Below are 19401 nucleotides of genomic sequence, written 5' to 3'. Positions count from 1 at the left end.
TCCCCTACTTCCTTCGGGGTGAATGAGATTCCTGAGCCAAAGACCGAGGAGGAGAAAAGAAAACTTTATTTAAACAAAGTCTTTCTCTGGTAACTCCGTCTCACGCCAGACTTTCTGAAACTGTTGGTTCTGAAATCATAACGAAGAGGCTTACTCAGCAATCTTACTTACAAATCAGAAGGTCTTTGGGTTTGTGAGAATGATCTCAGGCCGTCTTTTAGGAAAGCTACAACTTCCATTCTGAATCCTCACCACCCGGTTCTTTAATCTGATCCAGGTGGAACGTTCAGAAAAGCCACGTTTAAGGACGTTTATAAAAGTTAAGCCCTGATACAAACAGCGCTGTGGTTGCTGCAGGCCTTCCCAGCAGACAGCACCTTCCGAGGAGGTCCTGACAGGATCCATCCAGAATGAACCTGCAGTTGTGCCTGGGTATAAAACAAGTCCAAATATGGTCTTGTGAATAACCCTCCCACTGTCTTCAGGGGTGACCCCCGCCAGGAAAGTTGACCATTAGCAGGGCTGATGGTTTATCCCTTGAGGTCCATGTGGCAGGGGTGAGGAGTGACACGAGTAATTCAGGGTGAGGAGTTGAGCATCAAGGTAAGGTTTGGTCCTCCCTTCCCCTCCTGGACATCCCCCTCCCCCATGATGGGACAGAGTTGTTATTATTTCAGAGAAGCCCAGGCCCACCTGAGGCCCCTGAGCCTTGGCCAGGCACTGCCGCATGCTCCTGCCTTGTTCCCGGCAGCATACAAGTCAGGACCCAAGCCCCCAGGCCCCCACCCAGATCCACTCAGGGGCAATGCAGCCACCAGGCAGCAACCCATGGCCACTGCCGAGAGCCCCCAAGGGGCCCCCCTCACAACCACCAGTAGTCCACCCCCCGAGGCAACCCAAGCACCTCCAGAGCGGGGCAGCAGCCCCCCAGCCCCAGACACCCCCAGTGAACCCACCTCCAGGGAACGTCTGGAAACTCCAAACTCAACCAAGCTTCTTCAAACAAGAACAAGAGACCTTGTCTTGCAGCTGAACTGAAACTTTAACGAACTGTTTTAGAACACCTTACAGGAAAGTAACACGTCTGCACTCGGCGACATTTAGCATTGAACGCTTCTCAGCTTCCTTACTGAGCCTTATGGGTAATAAAGTTTTTCAAAGGTTACACAACACAGAGTCTCACATCGCTAAATAATAATCAGATGAACTAGTATGTCCTTGTTAGGCATGGACTGTTACTAGCATTAATATGAACCCTCTGATCTTCTAATATTTCACAACACCTACTAAGTGCTTAAGGTCTCACCAATGTGTCTGTTGGGTAGCTTCTTCAGGAGACATGGTTCTTCGAGTCCGGATGGGGCTCTGATGGTGGCCATCAGGCTGCTCAGGTCTGTCTCCATGATCTTCAGGGAAACATCTGTAGCCGTCCCAACATTGAGCTGGGACATCCTCGTGAAGTCCTCCCCTGGTGTTAAAATAACAAAACGGACTGAAGGATCTGACCGGATGCAGAACAGCATCAAATGTCTGAGTCTGTCTGAGAGTTTGTACCAGTGACTTTAGCCATGAAGGGGCTGCCAGCAATGTTCTGGTCATCAAACTTGACAATGATGTTGTAGTCTCCAGGTGCTGTTGGCAGGTAGGACACCGTGCATGTCCCATCTTTGTTGTCTTTACAGCTGATCTCTGCTTTGGATGGACCCTCAACAGCCAGAGACAAACCTCCTGGAGACGAACCAACCGACCGTTAAGGACACCAGCCTAAAACTCTGCTCAACAACACACATCTGCTCTGGTTGTGTGGTTCTTCAGTGATGCTTTATGAGTTTCAAACAGTTTAGTAAGGGGTTACCTTCTCCAGCATCTTTGGTGGTGATGGTGAAAATGGCAGGCGTGTTCACCAATCCGTGGCTCAGACCGGGACCAAAAGCTGTCACATGACCACTGTTGATAGCATCAACGTAGAACTGAAGTGGACTTCCTGTAAGCCAGAACACAAAAAGATCTGAATCAAAAACAGTAGGGTAGAGTTTAAAACAACCAGTTATCCTGTTGGTTCACAATTCTTTCAGAGGGCAGCAGTAGCTCAGGAGGTAGAGCGGGTTGCCAAGTAATCAGAAGGTTGTAGGGTAGATCCCGGCTCCGGACAGAGAATGCTGCTGTTGTGTCCTTGGGCAAGACACTTAACCCACCTAACCTGCTGGTGGTGGTCGGAGGGACCGGTGGCGCCTGTGTTCGGCAGCCTCGCCTCTGTCAGCGCGCCCCAGGGCAGCTGTGGCTACATCGTAGCTCATCCCCACCAGTGTGTGAACGTATGAATGACTGATTGTGTTGTGAAGCGCCTTGGGGGGTTGCAGTAGGCAACATGGGTTAAGTATCTTGCCAAACAGCAGCATTCTCTGGTCGGAGCCGGGATTGAACCCGCAACCTTCTGATTACTGGACACCCTGCTCTGGCTTGTGAGCTCCTGCTGCTGCTGTGGAAAACAATAGTTAAACTACGGTGGACAAGCTGCCCTAAACAGGTGAGTTTTTAGCCTGAAGTTGGGAAGGGTGAGAGAGTCGACATTACAGATGTCGGGGGGAAGTGAGTTTCAAGGTTTAGGGACAAAGCAGTCAAAAGTCTTGGTGACGAGGCGGGAAGAGGACACAGCAAGATGGATGGAGGTGGGAGGAGGAGGCAACATAGACAATGTCACACAAATAGGGAGGAACAAGACTGATGATGCTGAATTTAAATAGAAGTTTGAAAATTATTCTGAACTTAACAGGTAACCGGCGGAGGTGTTGAAGGGCAGGGGTGGTGTAATGGAAGGAGGGGTTATAGTGATGATGTGCACGGTGAACGCCTGTGCTCGGCTTCTGACCAAGTCCTCCAAACACACCCACATCACCCCGCTTCTCCTCCAGCTTCACTGGCTGCCAGTCAACTTCAGGGTTCATTTCAAGATCCTGGTTCTGGTCTATAGGGCCTTACATGGACAAGCACCATCCTCAGCTTGGTTTATGCTTGACGCATTCACTTTCCGCTTGGTGATGCGGCTCGCCGATGGAACACGCTTCACAACTCGCAGCGTTTATGGTTCATGTGGCTCGTCTCTGCGGTGAGCCAATATTCTCCCAAACTGTAGGGGGCAGCATGGAGCTCTACGGCATGCATCCAACACTACACCATAGTAGAAGTAGAAATTACTGTTTACAACATGGCATTCCAGCATTTTTAACAGCGTCCTCGTCTTTTCCGACAGTGCGAGCTATTTCTCTCCAAGAATTATTAACAACATGTTGATCACTGTGATCTCTGAGAGCTGAATCATACAAATGTCTGTATTTACCAACCTCTGCCGTACTAGTTCTTGCCGGTCCACCATGTTTCTCCGCGTCTGTCCGTCCGCGTGGTTAGAACATTTCCTAGGTGCGCGTTGCGGAAAGTTTGGGCCGTGTGGAGGCGCGGTGGAGGGGCGTGGTTGTTAAAATGATGCAATTTTGCCGAGCGGAACCGTGCGGACCTTGCAGACGCGTCAAGCATAAACCAAGCTTAAGGCTATTGCCCCACGACCCGACTCCGGATAAGTGAAAGAAAACTGATGGATGGATGGATGGATGGATGGATGGATGGATGGATAGATGATGGATGGATGGATGGATGGATGAATGGATACATGATAGATGGATGGATGGATACATGATAGATGGATGGATGGATGGATAGATGATGGATGGATGGATGGATGGATGGATACATGATGGATGGATGGATGGATGGATGGATGGATGGATGGATGGATGGATGGATGGATAGATGATGGATGGATGGATGGATGGATACATGATGGATGGATGGATACATGATGGATGGATGGATACATGATAGATGGATGGATGGATGGATAGATGATGGATGGATGGATGGATGGATGGATGGATGGATGGATGGATAGATAGATGATGGATGGATGGATGGATGGATACATGATAGATGGATGGATGGATGGATACATGATGGATGGATGGATGGATACATGATAGATGAATGGATGGATGGATACATGATGGATGGATGGATGGATGGATGGACGGGCATTATTGGGATATCAGTAAAAAAGCCAACATCGAGCATCACTAGTTACAATCGTAACCTCCACGAGCCTAGAGCTAACATGTGACTAAAGATGGCCACCATAGTATACTGTACACACATTTAAATAAAAGTTTATTTAGATTGTTAATTTTGGTCCATTTTGAATTAAACTTGTTCACTGCCATTGCCGACTAGTCATCATTTGCATTTTTTCTTCACTGTGTGGGCGTCGGACGAGCCCCCGCACCGTGAGAACAACAAACTCAGCTCTAAAGCCGATCTTCATCCGCGTACGTCACACGTCACGTGATCAGGAAGCAGAACATCCATGTGTTAGATCGTTTTGGGCCGCTGTTGCAAAAAAAGTGAGACGTGAACCGGAAAAGCTTCTGCCGATCACAATTCAACAACGGATTATGAAAGAATGGAAAACGTGCGGATTGTTACTGATGTAAGATGTGAGTCTCTGCTTTGTTTTGGTTGTTTTGGCGTCAACATCATCCTAGCGCTGCAACGTTCTGTGACTCTTAAAAAACTGTGAAAACACTGAAAAACGCTGTCAGCAAAGGGCTTTACCGATCAGGAAACAGCTGGAGATGAATGAGTTAAGGACAGGCCCAAAGCAGTAATAAAGTGGTTTACTGATGACACTTGGCTCTAAATTACACTAACAGAATGTTCAGATTGAGCCAGAGTCTACCTGGGATGTGATTTCCATCATATCTAATGTCCATCTCATGTAGTCCTCGTTCAGTAGGGGAGTACTTCACTGTCACTGTTCCGTCTTTGTTATCGGTGATGTGGGGATGAGCTGTCTGACCCGATGGCATCCGCACTTCACCTGCAGGACAAAAGAAAACAACGGCCTTCAAAGTGACATCAGAGACTTTCTGTCTAATTCATCTGAGTCACGTTCAGAAGAAGTTGGTTCTTAAAAATGAGTCTGAAGCTCGATTCACATGCCAGGGTTTTAAAGCTGTTGGATGATTTTCAAAGTGTGACCCATCACGCAGCAACAAAAAATCATGTTTAACGGTTTCTGTCCTACAACAATATTAATAACACATTTTATTTAAAAGCACCTTTCAAAACACCCACGGTCACTTCACAAGATACAACACAATCAAACACCAGAATAAAACAAACCCAGCAGTCCTAAAACTGGTGAGTCTTGAGTCTGGATTAGAAAAGCGTGAGGCAGTCGATGTTTCTGATGTCTCGGGGGAGTGTGTTCCAAAGACGGGGAGCAGAGCGGCTGCAAGCTCTGCTCCCCATGGTGGTGAGGCGGGCAAAAGGGCAACAATGTGGAGAGAAGAAGAGGATCTGAGTGAGTGTGACGGGGTAGCAACACAGTGTGTGATGTGTGCAGTAACACTACACAAGAACCAATTTCACACACAAACATTCCCCGGTCAGAAGGGATTTATTGTGAAATTAAACACAATTTTGAAGCGTATGAGGAGCATAGAGCATGCTTCCATTACCCTGTTTAGTGATTGGCTGCATGTCACATTTAACAGGCAGCACGCTCATTATCCTGCCTGGCATCATGACACGAAGATGTGGAAACAAGTCCCACAGATTACAGCAGAAAAACAACCTCACTAGGTACCAACCCTCACTAGGTACCAACCCTCACTAGGTACCATCCCTCAACCAACCCTCACTAGGTACCAACCCTCACCAGGTAGCAACCCTCACTAGGTACCAACCCTCACCAGGTAGCAACCCTCACTAGGTACCAACCCTCACTAGGTACCAACCCTCACTAGGTACCAACCCTCACTAGGTACCAACAATTACTAGGTACCAACCCTTACTAGGTACCAACCCTCACTGGGTACCAACCCTTACTAGGTACCAACCCTTACTAGGTACCAACCCTCACTGGGTACCAACCATTACTAGGTACCAACCCTCACTAGGTACCAACCCTCACCAGGTACCAACCCTCACTAGGGACCAACCCTCACTAGGTACCAACCCTCACTAGGTACCAACCCTTACTAGGTACCAACCCTCAATAGGTACCAACAATTACTAGGTACCAACCCTCAACCAACCCTTACTAGGTACCAACCCTTACTAGGTACCAACCCTCACTAGGTACCAACCCTCACTAGGTACCAAACCTTACTAGGTACCAACCCTTACTAGGTACCAACCCTCACTGGGTACCAACCCTTACTAGGTACCAACCCTTACTAGGTACCAACCCTCACTGGGTACCAACCATTACTAGGTACCAACCCTCACTATGTACCAACCCTTACTAGGTACAAACCCTCACTAGGTACCAACCCTCACTAGGTACCAAACCTCAACCAATTTTTACTGGGTACCAACCCTTACTAGGTACCAACACTCACTAGGTACCAACCCTTACTAGGTACCAACCCTCACTAGGTACCAACCCTCACTAGGTACCAACCCTCACTGGGTACCAACCATTACTAGGTACCAACCCTCACTATGTACAAACCCTCACTAGGTACCAACCCTCACTAGGTACCAAAACTCAACCAATTTTTACTGGGTACCAACCCTTACTAGGTACCAACACTCTCTAGGTACCAACCCTTACTAGGTACCAACCCTCACTAGGTACCAACCCTCACTAGGTACCAACCCTCACTGGGTACCAACCATTACTAGGTACCAACCCTCACTATGTACAAACCCTCACTAGGTACCAACCCTCACTAGGTACCAAACCTTACTAGGTACCAAACCTCAACCAATTTTTACTTGGTACCAACCCTTACTAGGTACCAACCCTCACTAGGTACCAACCCTCACTAGGTACCAACTCTCACTAGGTACCAACCCTTACTAGGTACCAAACCTCAACCAATTTTTACTGGGTACCAACCCTCACTAGGTACCAACCCTCACTAGGTACCAACCCGCACTAGGTACCAACCCGCACTAGGTACCAACCCTCACTAGGTACCAACCCTCACTAGGTACCAACCCTTACTAGGTACCAACCCTTACTAGGTACCAACCCTCAATAGGTACCAACCCTTACTAGGTACCAACCCTCAAACAACCCTTACTAGGTACCAACCCTTACTAGGTACCAACCCTCACTAGGTACCAACCCTCACTAGGTACCAACCCTCAACCAACCCTCACTAGGTACCAACCCTCACTAGGTACCAACCCTCACTAGGTACCAACCCTCAACCAACCCTTACTAGGTAACAACCCTCACTAGGTACCAACCCTCAACCAACCCTTACTAGGTACCAACCCTCACTGGGTACCAACCCTTACTAGGTACCAACCCTCACTAGGTACCAACCCTTACTAGGTACCAACCCTCAACCAACCCTTACTAGGTACCAACCCTCAACCAACCCTTACTAGGTACCAACCCTCACTAGGTACCAACCCTCAACCAACCCTCACTAGGTACCAACCCTCACTAGGTACCAACCCTCAACCAACCCTTACTAGGTACCAACCCTCACTAGGTACCAACCCTCAACCAACCCTCACTAGGTACCAACCCTCACTAGGTACCAACCCTCACTAGGTACCAACCCTTACTAGGTACCAACCCTCACTGGGTACCAACCATTACTAGGTACCAACCCTCACTATGTACCAACCCTTACTAGGTACAAACCCTCACTAGGTACCAACCCTTACTAGGTACCAAACCTCAACCAATTTTTACTGGGTACCAACCCTTACTAGGTACCAACCCTCACTAGGTACCAACCCTCACTAGGTACCAAACCTCAACCAATTTTTACTGGGTACCAACCCTCACTAGGTACCAACCCTTACTAGGTACGAACCCTCACTAGGTACCAACCCTCAACCAACCCTCACTAGGTACCAACCCTCACTAGGTACCAACCCTCAACCAACCCTTACTAGGTACCAACCCTCACTAGGTACCAACCCTCAACCAACCCTCACTAGGTACCAACCCTCACTAGGTACCAACCCTCACTAGGTACCAACCCTTACTAGGTACCAACCCTCACTGGGTACCAACCATTACTAGGTACCAACCCTCACTATGTACCAACCCTTACTAGGTACAAACCCTCACTAGGTACCAACCCTTACTAGGTACCAAACCTCAACCAATTTTTACTGGGTACCAACCCTTACTAGGTACCAACCCTCACTAGGTACCAACCCTCACTAGGTACCAACCCTCACTAGGTACCAAACCTCAACCAATTTTTACTGGGTACGAACCCTCACTAGATACCAACCCTCACTAGGTACCAACCCTCACTAGGTACCAACCCTCACTAGGTACCAACCCGCACTAGGTACCAACCCTTACTAGGTACCAACCCTCACTAGGTACCAACCCTCACTAGGTGCCAACCCTCACTAGGTACCAACCCTCACTAGGTACCAACCCTCACTAGGTACCAACCCTTACTAGGTACCAACCCTTACTAGGTACCAACAATTACTAGGTACCAACCCTCAACCAACCCTTACTAGGTACCAACCCTTACTAGGTACCAACCCTCACTAGGTACCAACCCTCACTAGGTACCAACCCTCAACCAACCCTCACTAGGTACCAACCCTCACTAGGTACCAACCCTCACTAGGTACCAACCCTCACTAGGTACCAACCCTTACTAGGTACCAACCCTCACTAGGTACAAACCCTCACTAGGTACCAACCCTCAACCAACCCTTACTAGGTACCAAACCTCACTGGGTACGAACCCTTACTAGGTACCAACCCTCACTAGGTACCAACCCTCAACCAACCCTTACTAGGTACCAACCCTCACTAGGTACCAACCCTCAACCAACCCTCACTAGGTACCAACCCGCACTAGGTACCAACCCTTACTAGGTACCAACCCTCACTAGGTACCAACCCTCAACCAACCCTTACTAGGTACCAAACCTCACTGGGTACCAACCCTTACTAGGTACCAGCCCTCACTAGGTACCAACCCTCAACCAACCCTTACTAGGTACCAACCCTCACTAGGTACCAACCCTCACTAGGTACCAACCCTCAACCAACCCTCACTAGGTACCAACCCTCACTAGGTACCAACCCTCACTAGGTACCAACCCTCAACCAACCCTCACTAGGTACCAACCCTCACTAGGTACCAACCCTCACTAGGTACCAACCCTCAACCAACCCTCACTAGGTACCAACCCTCACTAGGTACCAACCCTGACTAGGTACCAACCCTCAACCAACCCTTACTAGGTACCAACCCTGACTAGGTACCAACCCTCAACCAACCCTCACTAGGTACCAACCCTCACTAGGTACCAACCCTCACTAGGTACCAACCCTTAGTAGGTACGAACCCTTACTAGGTACCAACCCTCACTAGGTACCAACCCTAACTAGGTACCAACCCTTACTAGGTACCAACCCTCACTGGGTACCAACCATTACTAGGTATCCAAACCTCACTATGTACCAACCCTCAACCAATTTTTACTGGGTACCAACCCTCACTAGGTACCAACCCTCACTAGGTACCAACCCGCACTAGGTACCAACGCTTACTAAGTACCAACCCTCACTAGGTACCAACCCGCACTAGGTACCAACCCTTACTAGGTACCAACCCTCACTAGGTAACAACCCTTACTAGGTACCAACCCTCACTAGGTACCAACCCTTACTAGGTACCAACCCTCACTATGTACCAACCCTTACTAGGTGCCAACCCTTACTAGGTACCAACCCTCAACCAACTTTTACTAGGTACCAACCCTTACTAGGTACCAACCCTTACTAGGTACCAACCCTCACTAGGTACCAACCCTCGCTAGGTACCAACCCTCACTAGGTACCAACCCTTACTAGGTACCAACCCTCAACCAACCCTTACTAGGTACCAACCCTCACTAGGTACCAACCCTCAACCAACCCTCACTAGGTACCAACCCTCACTAGGTACCAACCCTCACTAGGTACCAACCCTCAACCAACCCTCACTAGGTACCAACCCTCAACCAACCCTTACTAGGTACCAACCCTCACTAGGTACCAACCATTACTAGGTACCAACCCTCTTTATGTACCATCCCTCACTATGTACCAACCCTTACTAGGTACAAACCCTCACTAGGTACCAACCCTCACTAGGTACCAACCCTTACTAGGTACCAACCCTCACTAGGTACCAACCCTCACTAGGTACCAACCCTTACTAGGTACCAACCCTCACTATGTACCAACCCTTACTAGGTGCCAACCCTTACTAGGTACCAACCCTCAACCAACTTTTACTGGGTACCAACCCTCACTAGGTACCAACCCTTACTAGGTACCAACCCTCACTAGGTACCAACCATTACTAGGTACCAACCCTCACTATGTACCATCCCTCACTATGTACCAACCCTTACTAGGTACAAACCCTCACTAGGTACCAACCCTCACTAGGTACCAACCCTTACTAGGTACCAACCCTCACTAGGTACCAACCCTCACTAGGTACCAACCCTTACTAGGTACCAACCCTCACTATGTACCAACCCTTACTAGGTGCCAACCCTTACTAGGTACCAACCCTCAACCAACTTTTACTGGGTACCAACCCTCACTAGGTACCAACCCTTACTAGGTACCAACCCTCACTAGCTACCAACCCTCACTAGGTACCAACCCTCAACCAACCCTCACTAGGTACCAACCCTCACTAGGTACCAACCCTCAACCAACCCTCACTAGGTACCAACCCTCACTAGGTACCAACCCTCAACCAACCCTTACTAGGTACCAACCCTCACTAGGTACCAACCCTCAACCAACCCTCACTAGGTACCAACCCTCACTAGGTACCAACCCTCACTAGGTACCAACCCTCAACCAACCCTTACTAGGTACCAACCCTCACTAGGTACCAACCCTCACTAGGTACCAACCCTCAACCAACCCTTACTAGGTACCAACCCTCACTAGGTACCAACCCTCACTAGGTACCAACCATTACTAGGTACACACCCTCACTATGTACCAACCCTTATTAGGTACAAACCCTCACTAGGTACCAACCCTCACTAGGTACCAACCCTTACTAGGTACCAACCCTCACTAGGTACCAACCCTCACTAGGTACCAACCCTTACTAGGTACCAACCCTCACTATGTACCAACCCTTACTAGGTACCAACCCTCAACCAACTTTTACTGGGTACCAACCCTCACTAGGTACCAACCCTTACTAGGTACCAACCCTCACTAGGTACCAACCCTCACTAGGTACCAACCCTTACTAGATACCAACTATTACTAGGGACCAACCCTCACTAGGTACCAACCCTTACTAGGTACCAACCCTTACTAGGTTATGTTTTTGGTCCACAAGGTACCTCCTCAGCTAGCAGACCTCTGGTCCCTGGTTCTTTAAATCTCAGGGGATGATTGGTGGAACACACTTTAACTTCGTCATACATAAACTTCAACAATGACTTTGATTCAGTAGCTTCTGGATTTCAGAAATCCAAAAGCAGAGATGATACGGAAACTCAGGCCTGGACCCTTCAGCGTACCACTCTAGGGATGATAGCTCCGTAACTTTTGTGGACATCACCTGTTATGCTCTGGCATCCTCCCCCTCAGTGGACAGCGCATAACTTCACGTTTTAGGACTATGCAGAAGACCACCTGGAGGTCAGACCCCATTCTCACTGGATGGTAAATGGCCTGTATTTGTACAGGGCCTTGTTAGGGCTATACAATCCCCCAAGGCGCGTCATTACACAATCAGTCATTCACCCATTCATACACACATTCACACGATGGTGGTGATGAGCTACGATGCAGCCACAGAGGTGCACTTGATAACAGCTCATGTTTCAGGGTGCTTATGTGTGTGGCAAAGCAGATAATCTATAATCTATAATCCCACTAACAATCTGACACGTGGAACCATCACAATCCACTAAAGAACAAATCAACCAGCAGCCTAGACAGTGAAGACCGGAAGGGGAAGGTGTTTTAGCCCAGAGACTTTTCATTTCATTACATTTCAAAACTTTATTAACTCATTCACTGTCAATGACGACTAAAGTCGTCATTTGCATTTTTTACTGTGTGGGCGTCGGACGAGCCCCCGCACCATGAGAAAAAACATCTCAGCTCTAAAGCCGATCTTCATCCGCGTACGTCACACGTCACATGACGTGACCAGGAAGCAGAACATCCATGTGTTAGGAGGTCGTTTTGGGCCGCTGCTGTAAAAAAAGTGAGACGCAAACCGGAAAAGCTTCTGCCGATCACAATTCAACAACGGATTATGAAAGAACGGATAACGCTCGAAACGCGCGGATTCTTCCTGATGTAAGAGGTGAGTCTACACTTTGTTTTGGTTGTTTTGGTGTCAACATCATCCTAGCGATTTAACGTTCTGCGACTCTTAAAAAACAGTGAAAACGGTGAGAAACGCTGGCAGCGAATGACTTAAACAGGAAAAGATTAAATGATAAATGACCTGTACTTGTATAGCGCCTCTCAGAGTAAGGACTCCAAAGCGCTTTACACTACAGTGTATCATTCACCCATTCACACACACATTCACACACTGATGGTGATGAGCTACAATGTAGCTACAGCTGCCCTGGGGCGCGCTGACAGAGGCGAGGCTGCCGAGCACAGGTGCCACCGGTCCCTCCGACCACCACCAGCAGACAAGGTGGGTTAAGTGTCTTGCCCAAGGACACAACAGCAGCATTCTCAGTCCGGAGCTGGGATCAAACCTGCAACCTTCCGATTACTGGACAACCCGCTCTACCTGTTGAGCTGCTGCTGTTCCGAACCCGCCTACATGCCTGGTGACAAGGTGTGGCTCTCCACAACCAACCTCCAGCTGCAGACGGACTCCAGGAAGCTTGCTTCTTAGTTCCTTTGCCCTTATATTGTGAATCGGGTCATTAACCCTGTGGCCTTCCGCCTCCACCTCCCTCCCGGTACACATATCCACCCTGTTTTCCACACACCCCTAACCCTCCAGTGCACCGATCTTCCTGCCAGAACTCCATTACCCATCATTCCACCCACCGGCTGTCTGCCTTCACGTCGCTGCCCGTAGTATACACGGAAGTCCAGCACTCAGTCATTGTATCACCTAGAGCCGAGCCAACAGAGCCTTTGCTCCTCATCACCATCATCAAGACTTCTACAAGTTGGTATCTCTCTCTGAAGCGTCGGCTCAGGCTAGTGTCCTCTCAAGCTCTGCCCGATGCTCCTAAACGAATCGCGCGTCAGCCGCACCCGTGCTGCTACTTCGTGTTTGGATCGTAACACATGCCGTCACTCAGCCCTCTCCTCGCAGCAACCACCTGACAAGTGTGGGTCATTCATTCATTTGTTCATTCTTTATGAGAAATAGGGACATCAACAAAATAATGTAGTCATCGTTGTTGAAAACACAGCCCTGGAAGCTGTCACCTGCTGTTTGTAGGTTTTTGACCCAGACTGATGGTAACCGGCCGGTGTTGCTAGCTCAGTGACTTTGTTGCATTTTAAGGTTTTGGAGTTTGTAGATCCCTCTACTGACCCTTTCAAGCAAAAAGCTTGGAACAAATTTGGCTGATTCCTTTATGGGAATGGAGAGTTTTACTGAGTGCCGTGACTGCAAATCCCTCATGGCCCTGACTAAGTGAGAGGGCAATCAGCCAGCAGTGGCCTTGTGCATGAGTGATTCACTAAACATCTGCTCTGATGTGATGTTCTTGAACAAATCGAATCTCCTGAACGGCTCCCACCACCCTCCTCATGGGGCCAGGCCTGGGCCGGCTGCAGAGTGAGCAGCACCGCCGCTCGGTGGGAAGAGTAAGAAGTACTCATGTCAAAGTCAGCTTCTTCTATTGTCCTTTTTTGGTGCGTTTAGTTTGTTAATGTAATTAACTCTCTTTGGCATCACTTATGCCACTCCCAAGCAGGGTTAAAGGAGGATGCTTCAATTAAATTAGATTCAGTTTATTTATAAACCAGGACAAGAGTCGTCTCAAGGACCTGCACACAGTAAACAGCACAGGTCAGGTCAATAAGCCAATCAGCAACAAGTTTCCTATATAAGGAACCCAGCAGGTCGCATCGAGTCACTGACTAGTGTCAGAGTCTTTACAGCAATCCTCATACTAAGCAAGCATGCAGCAACAGTGGAGAGGAAAACTCCCTTTTAACAGGAAGAAACCTGCAGAGGATCCTGGCTCAGTATAAGCAGCCATCCTCCATGACAGTTTGTGATAGAGATAAAAGCTCACTAGTTGTTGTAAATGTATTTATGCTGATTTTAACTAATTTTTGTCCCTCCTATAACATGTTTCCCCTTCCTACAGCCTCCATTACAACAGCACACTATGCAAAAGAGGTGATGATGTCATTAAGAGACTTCTAGTGACTGTTGGGGCCAGTCAGCAGCTACTTTCCATGCTGGGGAGTTGGCAACACTGTTGAAATTCATATGAATGAACCAAGAAAGCTAAGAACAGTCTCCTGTTCCACCGTAAAATGCCGTGATGTAGTAGCTGGCCTACATCTGGTCCTGCCATCATCCATCGCTCTGTGGTTCTGATCGTTATTGTTCAAGCGATGACTGACTCACAGGAACTGTAAACCAGTGTTGGTGCTGTGACGGTACCTCTGATCTCTCCTTTCTGCACAGTGAAGGGAATGACCAGACTGAAGGGACGCAGCGTTGCCTCCATCCTGTCAGCAGGGCTCATCGGATCATCTGTGGCCTAAAATCAGAGCCAGAAGGAGGGAGCATCACCAATCATGTACTGGGAACAGTGGGATGTGGTCCAGAGGGGACTGGTTAGGACTGGAGGAGGAGTGGTAGAAAAAACACTGGTGCTAAACCAGTTGGATCTAAGCCACGGCAAACTGGATCCACGACACATTTCTAATGAACAAGGTGCAAACATGCAGGAAACGAGGAGCGATAACCGAACTGATGATAATAAAACCTTTAGGTAACCCCCACCCCCCAACATGCATGAGTAGATCATGACTCCATGAGTCTAGGTTGTTATTGGGCGGGTAACTCGGTTCTGATGAAGATGGAGCTGATACCCAGGGAGGTGAGGAGGGCGCTGTGTCACACGGCTCCTCCACTGCTGGGTCGGTACCACTTGCCTGACGAAACACAAGGTGCATCAGTTAGAACGTGCACAAACAGAGTTAGACCTTCAGGACCACATCAGGTCAGACTCCAGCTGGAGAAGAGCCAGAATAACCACGGATAGGAAACTGGTTTAATAACAATAATCTTTTTTTTTTTTTGTTTATCTTCGTCTTCGTCTTCCTCCGCTTATCCGGGTCCGGGTCGCGGGGGCAGCATCCCAATTAGGGAGCTCCAGGCCGTCCTCTCCCCGGCCTTGTCCACCAGCTCCTCCGGCAGGACCCCAAGGCGTTCCCGGACCAGATTGGAGATGTAACCTCTCCAACGTGTCCTGGGTCGACCCGGGGGCCTTCTGCCGGCAGAACATGCCCGAAACACCTCCCCGGGGAGGCGTCCAGGAGGCATCCTGACCAGATGCCCAAACCACCTCAACTGGCTCCTTTCGATCCGGAGGAGCAGCGGTTCTACTCCGAGTCCCTCCCGAATGTCCGAGCTCCTCACCCTATCTCTAAGGCTGAGCCCGGCCACCCTACGGAGGAAACTCATTTCGGCCGCTTGTATCCGCAATCTCGTTCTTTCGGTCATTACCCAAAGCTCATGACCATAGGTGAGGATTGGGACGTAGATCGACCGGTAAATCGAGAGCCTGGCTTTCTGGCTCAGCTCCCTCTTCCCCACGACAGATCGGCTCAGCGTCCGCATCACTGCAGACGCCGAACCAATCCGCCTGTCGATCTCCCGATCCCTCCTACCCTCACTCGTGAACAAGACCCCGAGATACTTAAACTCCTCCACTTGAGGTAGGACCTCTCCCCCGACCCGGAGGTGGCAAGCCACCCTTTTCCGGTCGAGAACCATGGTCTCAGATTTGGAGGTGCTGATCCTCATCCCAGCCGCTTCACATTCGGCCGCGAACCTACCCAGCAAGAGCTGAAGGTCAGAGCTGGATGAAGCTAGGAGGACCACATCATCCGCAAAAAGCAGAGATGAGATTCTCTTGCCACCAAACTCGACACACTCCACACCACGGCTGCGTCTAGAAATTCTGTCCATAAAAGTGATGAACAGAACCGGTGACAAAGGGCAGCCCTGGCGGAGTCCAACCCTCACTGGGAACAGGTCCGACTTACTACCGGCTATGCGGACCAAACTCACGCTCCTCTGGTAAAGGGACTGAATGGCCCTTAACAGAAAGCCACCCACCCCATACTCCTGGAGCGTCCCCCACAGGGTGCCCCTGGGGACACGGTCATAAGCCTTCTCCAAATCCACAAAGCACATGTGGATTGGTTGGGCAAACTCCCATGCCCCCTCCATCACCCTTGCAAGGGTATAGAGCTGGTCCACAGTTCCACGGCCAGGACGAAAACCACATTGCTCCTCCTCTATCTGAGATTCAACTATCGATCGGACCCTCCTCTCCAGTACCTTGGCGTAGACCTTTCCAGGGAGGCTGAGGAGTGTGATCCCCCTATAGTTGGAACACACCCTCAGGTCACCCTTCTTAAAGATGGGAACCACCACCCCGGTCTGCCACTCCACAGGAACTGCCCCCGATGACCACGCAATGTTGTAGAGACGTGTCAACCATGACAGCCCTACAACATCCATAGCCTTGAGATACCCAGGACGAACCTCATCCGCCCCCGGGTCTCCGCCGCTGTGTAGTTGTTTGACTACCTCAGCAACTTCTGCCCCTGAGATCGGACAGTCCATCCCCAGGCCTCCCAGCTCTGGTTCCTCCTCGGAATGCGCATTGGTGGGATTGAGGAGCTCCTCAAAGTATTCCTTCCACCGTCCGACTATAGCCTCAGTTGACGTCAGCAGCTCCCCATCCCCACTGTAAACAGTGTGAGCGAGTTGCTGCCTTCCTCTCCTGAGGCGCCGGACAGTTTGCCAGAACCTCTTTGGAGCCGATCGATAGTCTTTCTCCATGGCCTCACCAAACTCCTCCCACGCCCGAGATTTTGCCTCGGCCACTGCCACTGCTGCACCCCGCTTGGCTATCCGGTACCTGTCTGCTGCCTCCGGAGACCCACAGACCAGCCACGCCCTGTAGGCCTCCTTCTTCAGCCTGACGGCTCCCCGAACCTCTGCTGTCCACCAGCGGGTACGGGGGTTGCCACCACGACTGGCACCGGCCACCTTACGACCACAGCTAGCAACAGCCGCCTCGACAATCGCAGAGTGGAACAAGGCCCACTCGGACTCAATGTCCCCCACTGCTCTCGGGACGTGGTCAAAGCTCTGCCGGAGGTGGGAGTTGAAGACCGTCTTGACAGGTTCTTCTGCCAGGCGTTCCCAGCAGACCCTCACTATGCGTTTGGGTCTGCCAGGTCTACGCGGCATGTTCCCTTGCCATCTGATCCAACTCACCACCAGGTGGTGATCAGTTGACAGCTCCGCCCCTCTCTTCACTCGGGTGTCCAAAACATACGGCCGCAGGTCAGATGATACGACTACAAAATCTATCGACCTGTGACCTAGGCTGCCCTGGTACCAAGTGTACCGGTGGGCATCCTTATGTTCGAACATGGTGTTCGTTATGGCCAAACTGCGGCTTGCACAGAAGTCCAATAACAAAACACCGCTCGAGTTCAGATTAGGTGGGCCGTTCCTCCCAATCACACCCCTCCAGGTCAAGCTGTCATTGCCCACGTGAGCATTGAAGTCCCCCAGCAGGACAATGGAGTCCCCTGATGGAGCACTATCTAGCACTCGTCCCAGGGACTCCAAAAAGGGTGGGTACTCTGAACTGATATTTGGCCCATAAGCACAAACAACAGTCAGGACCCGTTCCCCGACCCGAAGGCGCAAGGAAGCTACCCTCTTGTCCCCCGGGGTAAACCCCAACACACAGGCAGAGAGTCTCGGGGCTAACAAAAAGCCAACCCCAGCCCTCCGCCTCTCACCCGGAGCAACTCCAGCAAAGTAGAGTGTCCAACCCCTCTCCAGGTCTCGGGTTCCAGAGCCAATGCAATGTGTCGAGGTGAGTCCGACTATATCTAGCCGGTACCGCTCAACCTCTGCCACAAGCTCCGGCTCCTTCCCCGCCAGCGAGGTGACGTTCCATGTCCCAAAAACTAGTTTTCTTGTCCGGGGATTGGACCGCCAAGGCTCCCGCCTTGGTCTGCCACCCGATTCGCATTGCACCGGACCCTTCATGTTCCTCCTGCGGGTGGTGGGTCCACAGTTGGACGAGCCCATGTATCCGGTTCGGGCTGGGCCCGGCTGGGCCCCATGGGCGAAAGCCCGGCCACCAGGCGCTCGCTCACGGGCCCCAACCCCAGGCCTGGCTCCAGGGTGGGACCCCGGTAACCCTCCGGGCCGGGTACTCCGACTCTTCGTTTTAACCGCCATGAAAGATCCTTCGAACCGTTCTTTGTCTCACCCTTCACACTTTTTTTTGTTTATTTCATTCAAAATGAAAACAAATAAAACAATAAGAAATACATAACAATAAATCAAATTGGAACGAAAAGGAGCAGAATGAAGAAAAACAGCTTATAATTTCTGCCCCTTTTCCAGTAGAAATAATCTATTCATATATAATTACCATGTGTCAGACACACACACACACAGATTCATTTTAAACTTTTTACTTTTCTAAATTCCAGTGCAATCATGATCATTGGTTTAATTTACATTTTCATAATTATTTAGTACACTCAATTTGGTACATTTTTTGAAAATATTAAATGACAGAGTTTTTTTATTTCCCTTGTAAGGTTATTCCATAATTTAACACCATTTACAGATATATTCCACTCCTTAATTTTAGTTCTAAATCTGGGTTTCGTAAACACATCAGTTTCTTTCAGCATGTAATTACTAGTTCTCTTTTCAAATATCCCCTGAATGTTTGTTGGCAGAGTCCCTAAACTGGCTTTATACATGGTTTGTAAGATTTTCCAGTCTTTTAAATCATGAAATTTCAGTAATTTATATTTAATAAACAACGGGTTTGATGGATCTCTACAGCCACTATAATTGATGATTCTCAGAGCTCTTTTCTGTAAAATAAACAAGGGTTGTGTATAGTTTTTGTATGTTGCTCCCCAGATTTCTACACAATAAGTCAATTATGGAACAATCAGTGAAGTGTACAATGCCAACAAACCAGAATTAGTCAGTAAAAACGTGACTCTATGTAATACTCCTAAGGATTTGGCAATTTTACCTTTTAAGTAACTAATAAACAACCCCATCAATGTTTGGTGCA

General features: G+C 49.4%; 1 protein-coding gene across 10 annotated transcripts in view; it reads right to left on the bottom strand.

The window, feature by feature from the left end:
• Nucleotides 1-19401, bottom strand: part of LOC107387851 (filamin-C) — a 99149-nt gene that overhangs the window by 18308 nt on the left and 61440 nt on the right. For 6 of the 10 annotated variants that reach the window (XM_054739942.2, XM_015963079.3, XM_054739943.2 and 3 more), the window contains 7 exons: nucleotides 15131-15193; nucleotides 14697-14796; nucleotides 4784-4924; nucleotides 1856-1984; nucleotides 1555-1728; nucleotides 1307-1468; nucleotides 1-31 (listed from right to left, as the gene is read on the bottom strand). The exon at nucleotides 1-31 is cut by the window's left edge and continues 173 nt beyond it. In XM_054739942.2, the coding sequence (XP_054595917.2) occupies nucleotides 1-31; nucleotides 1307-1468; nucleotides 1555-1728; nucleotides 1856-1984; nucleotides 4784-4924; nucleotides 14697-14796; nucleotides 15131-15193 (800 nt within the window). The remainder of the gene's footprint in view (nucleotides 32-1306; nucleotides 1469-1554; nucleotides 1729-1855; nucleotides 1985-4783; nucleotides 4925-14696; nucleotides 14797-15130; nucleotides 15194-19401) is intronic. The other 4 variants (XM_054739945.2, XM_070555219.1, XM_015963096.3 and 1 more) reach the window with 1 other exon arrangement.

Source organism: Nothobranchius furzeri, chromosome 1 (assembly GCF_043380555.1).
Source record: "Nothobranchius furzeri strain GRZ-AD chromosome 1, NfurGRZ-RIMD1, whole genome shotgun sequence".
Taxonomy (NCBI): Eukaryota; Metazoa; Chordata; class Actinopteri; order Cyprinodontiformes; family Nothobranchiidae; genus Nothobranchius; species Nothobranchius furzeri.
Note: the sequence above shows the minus strand (reverse complement) of the source record. Positions and strands in the feature narration are given on the sequence as shown.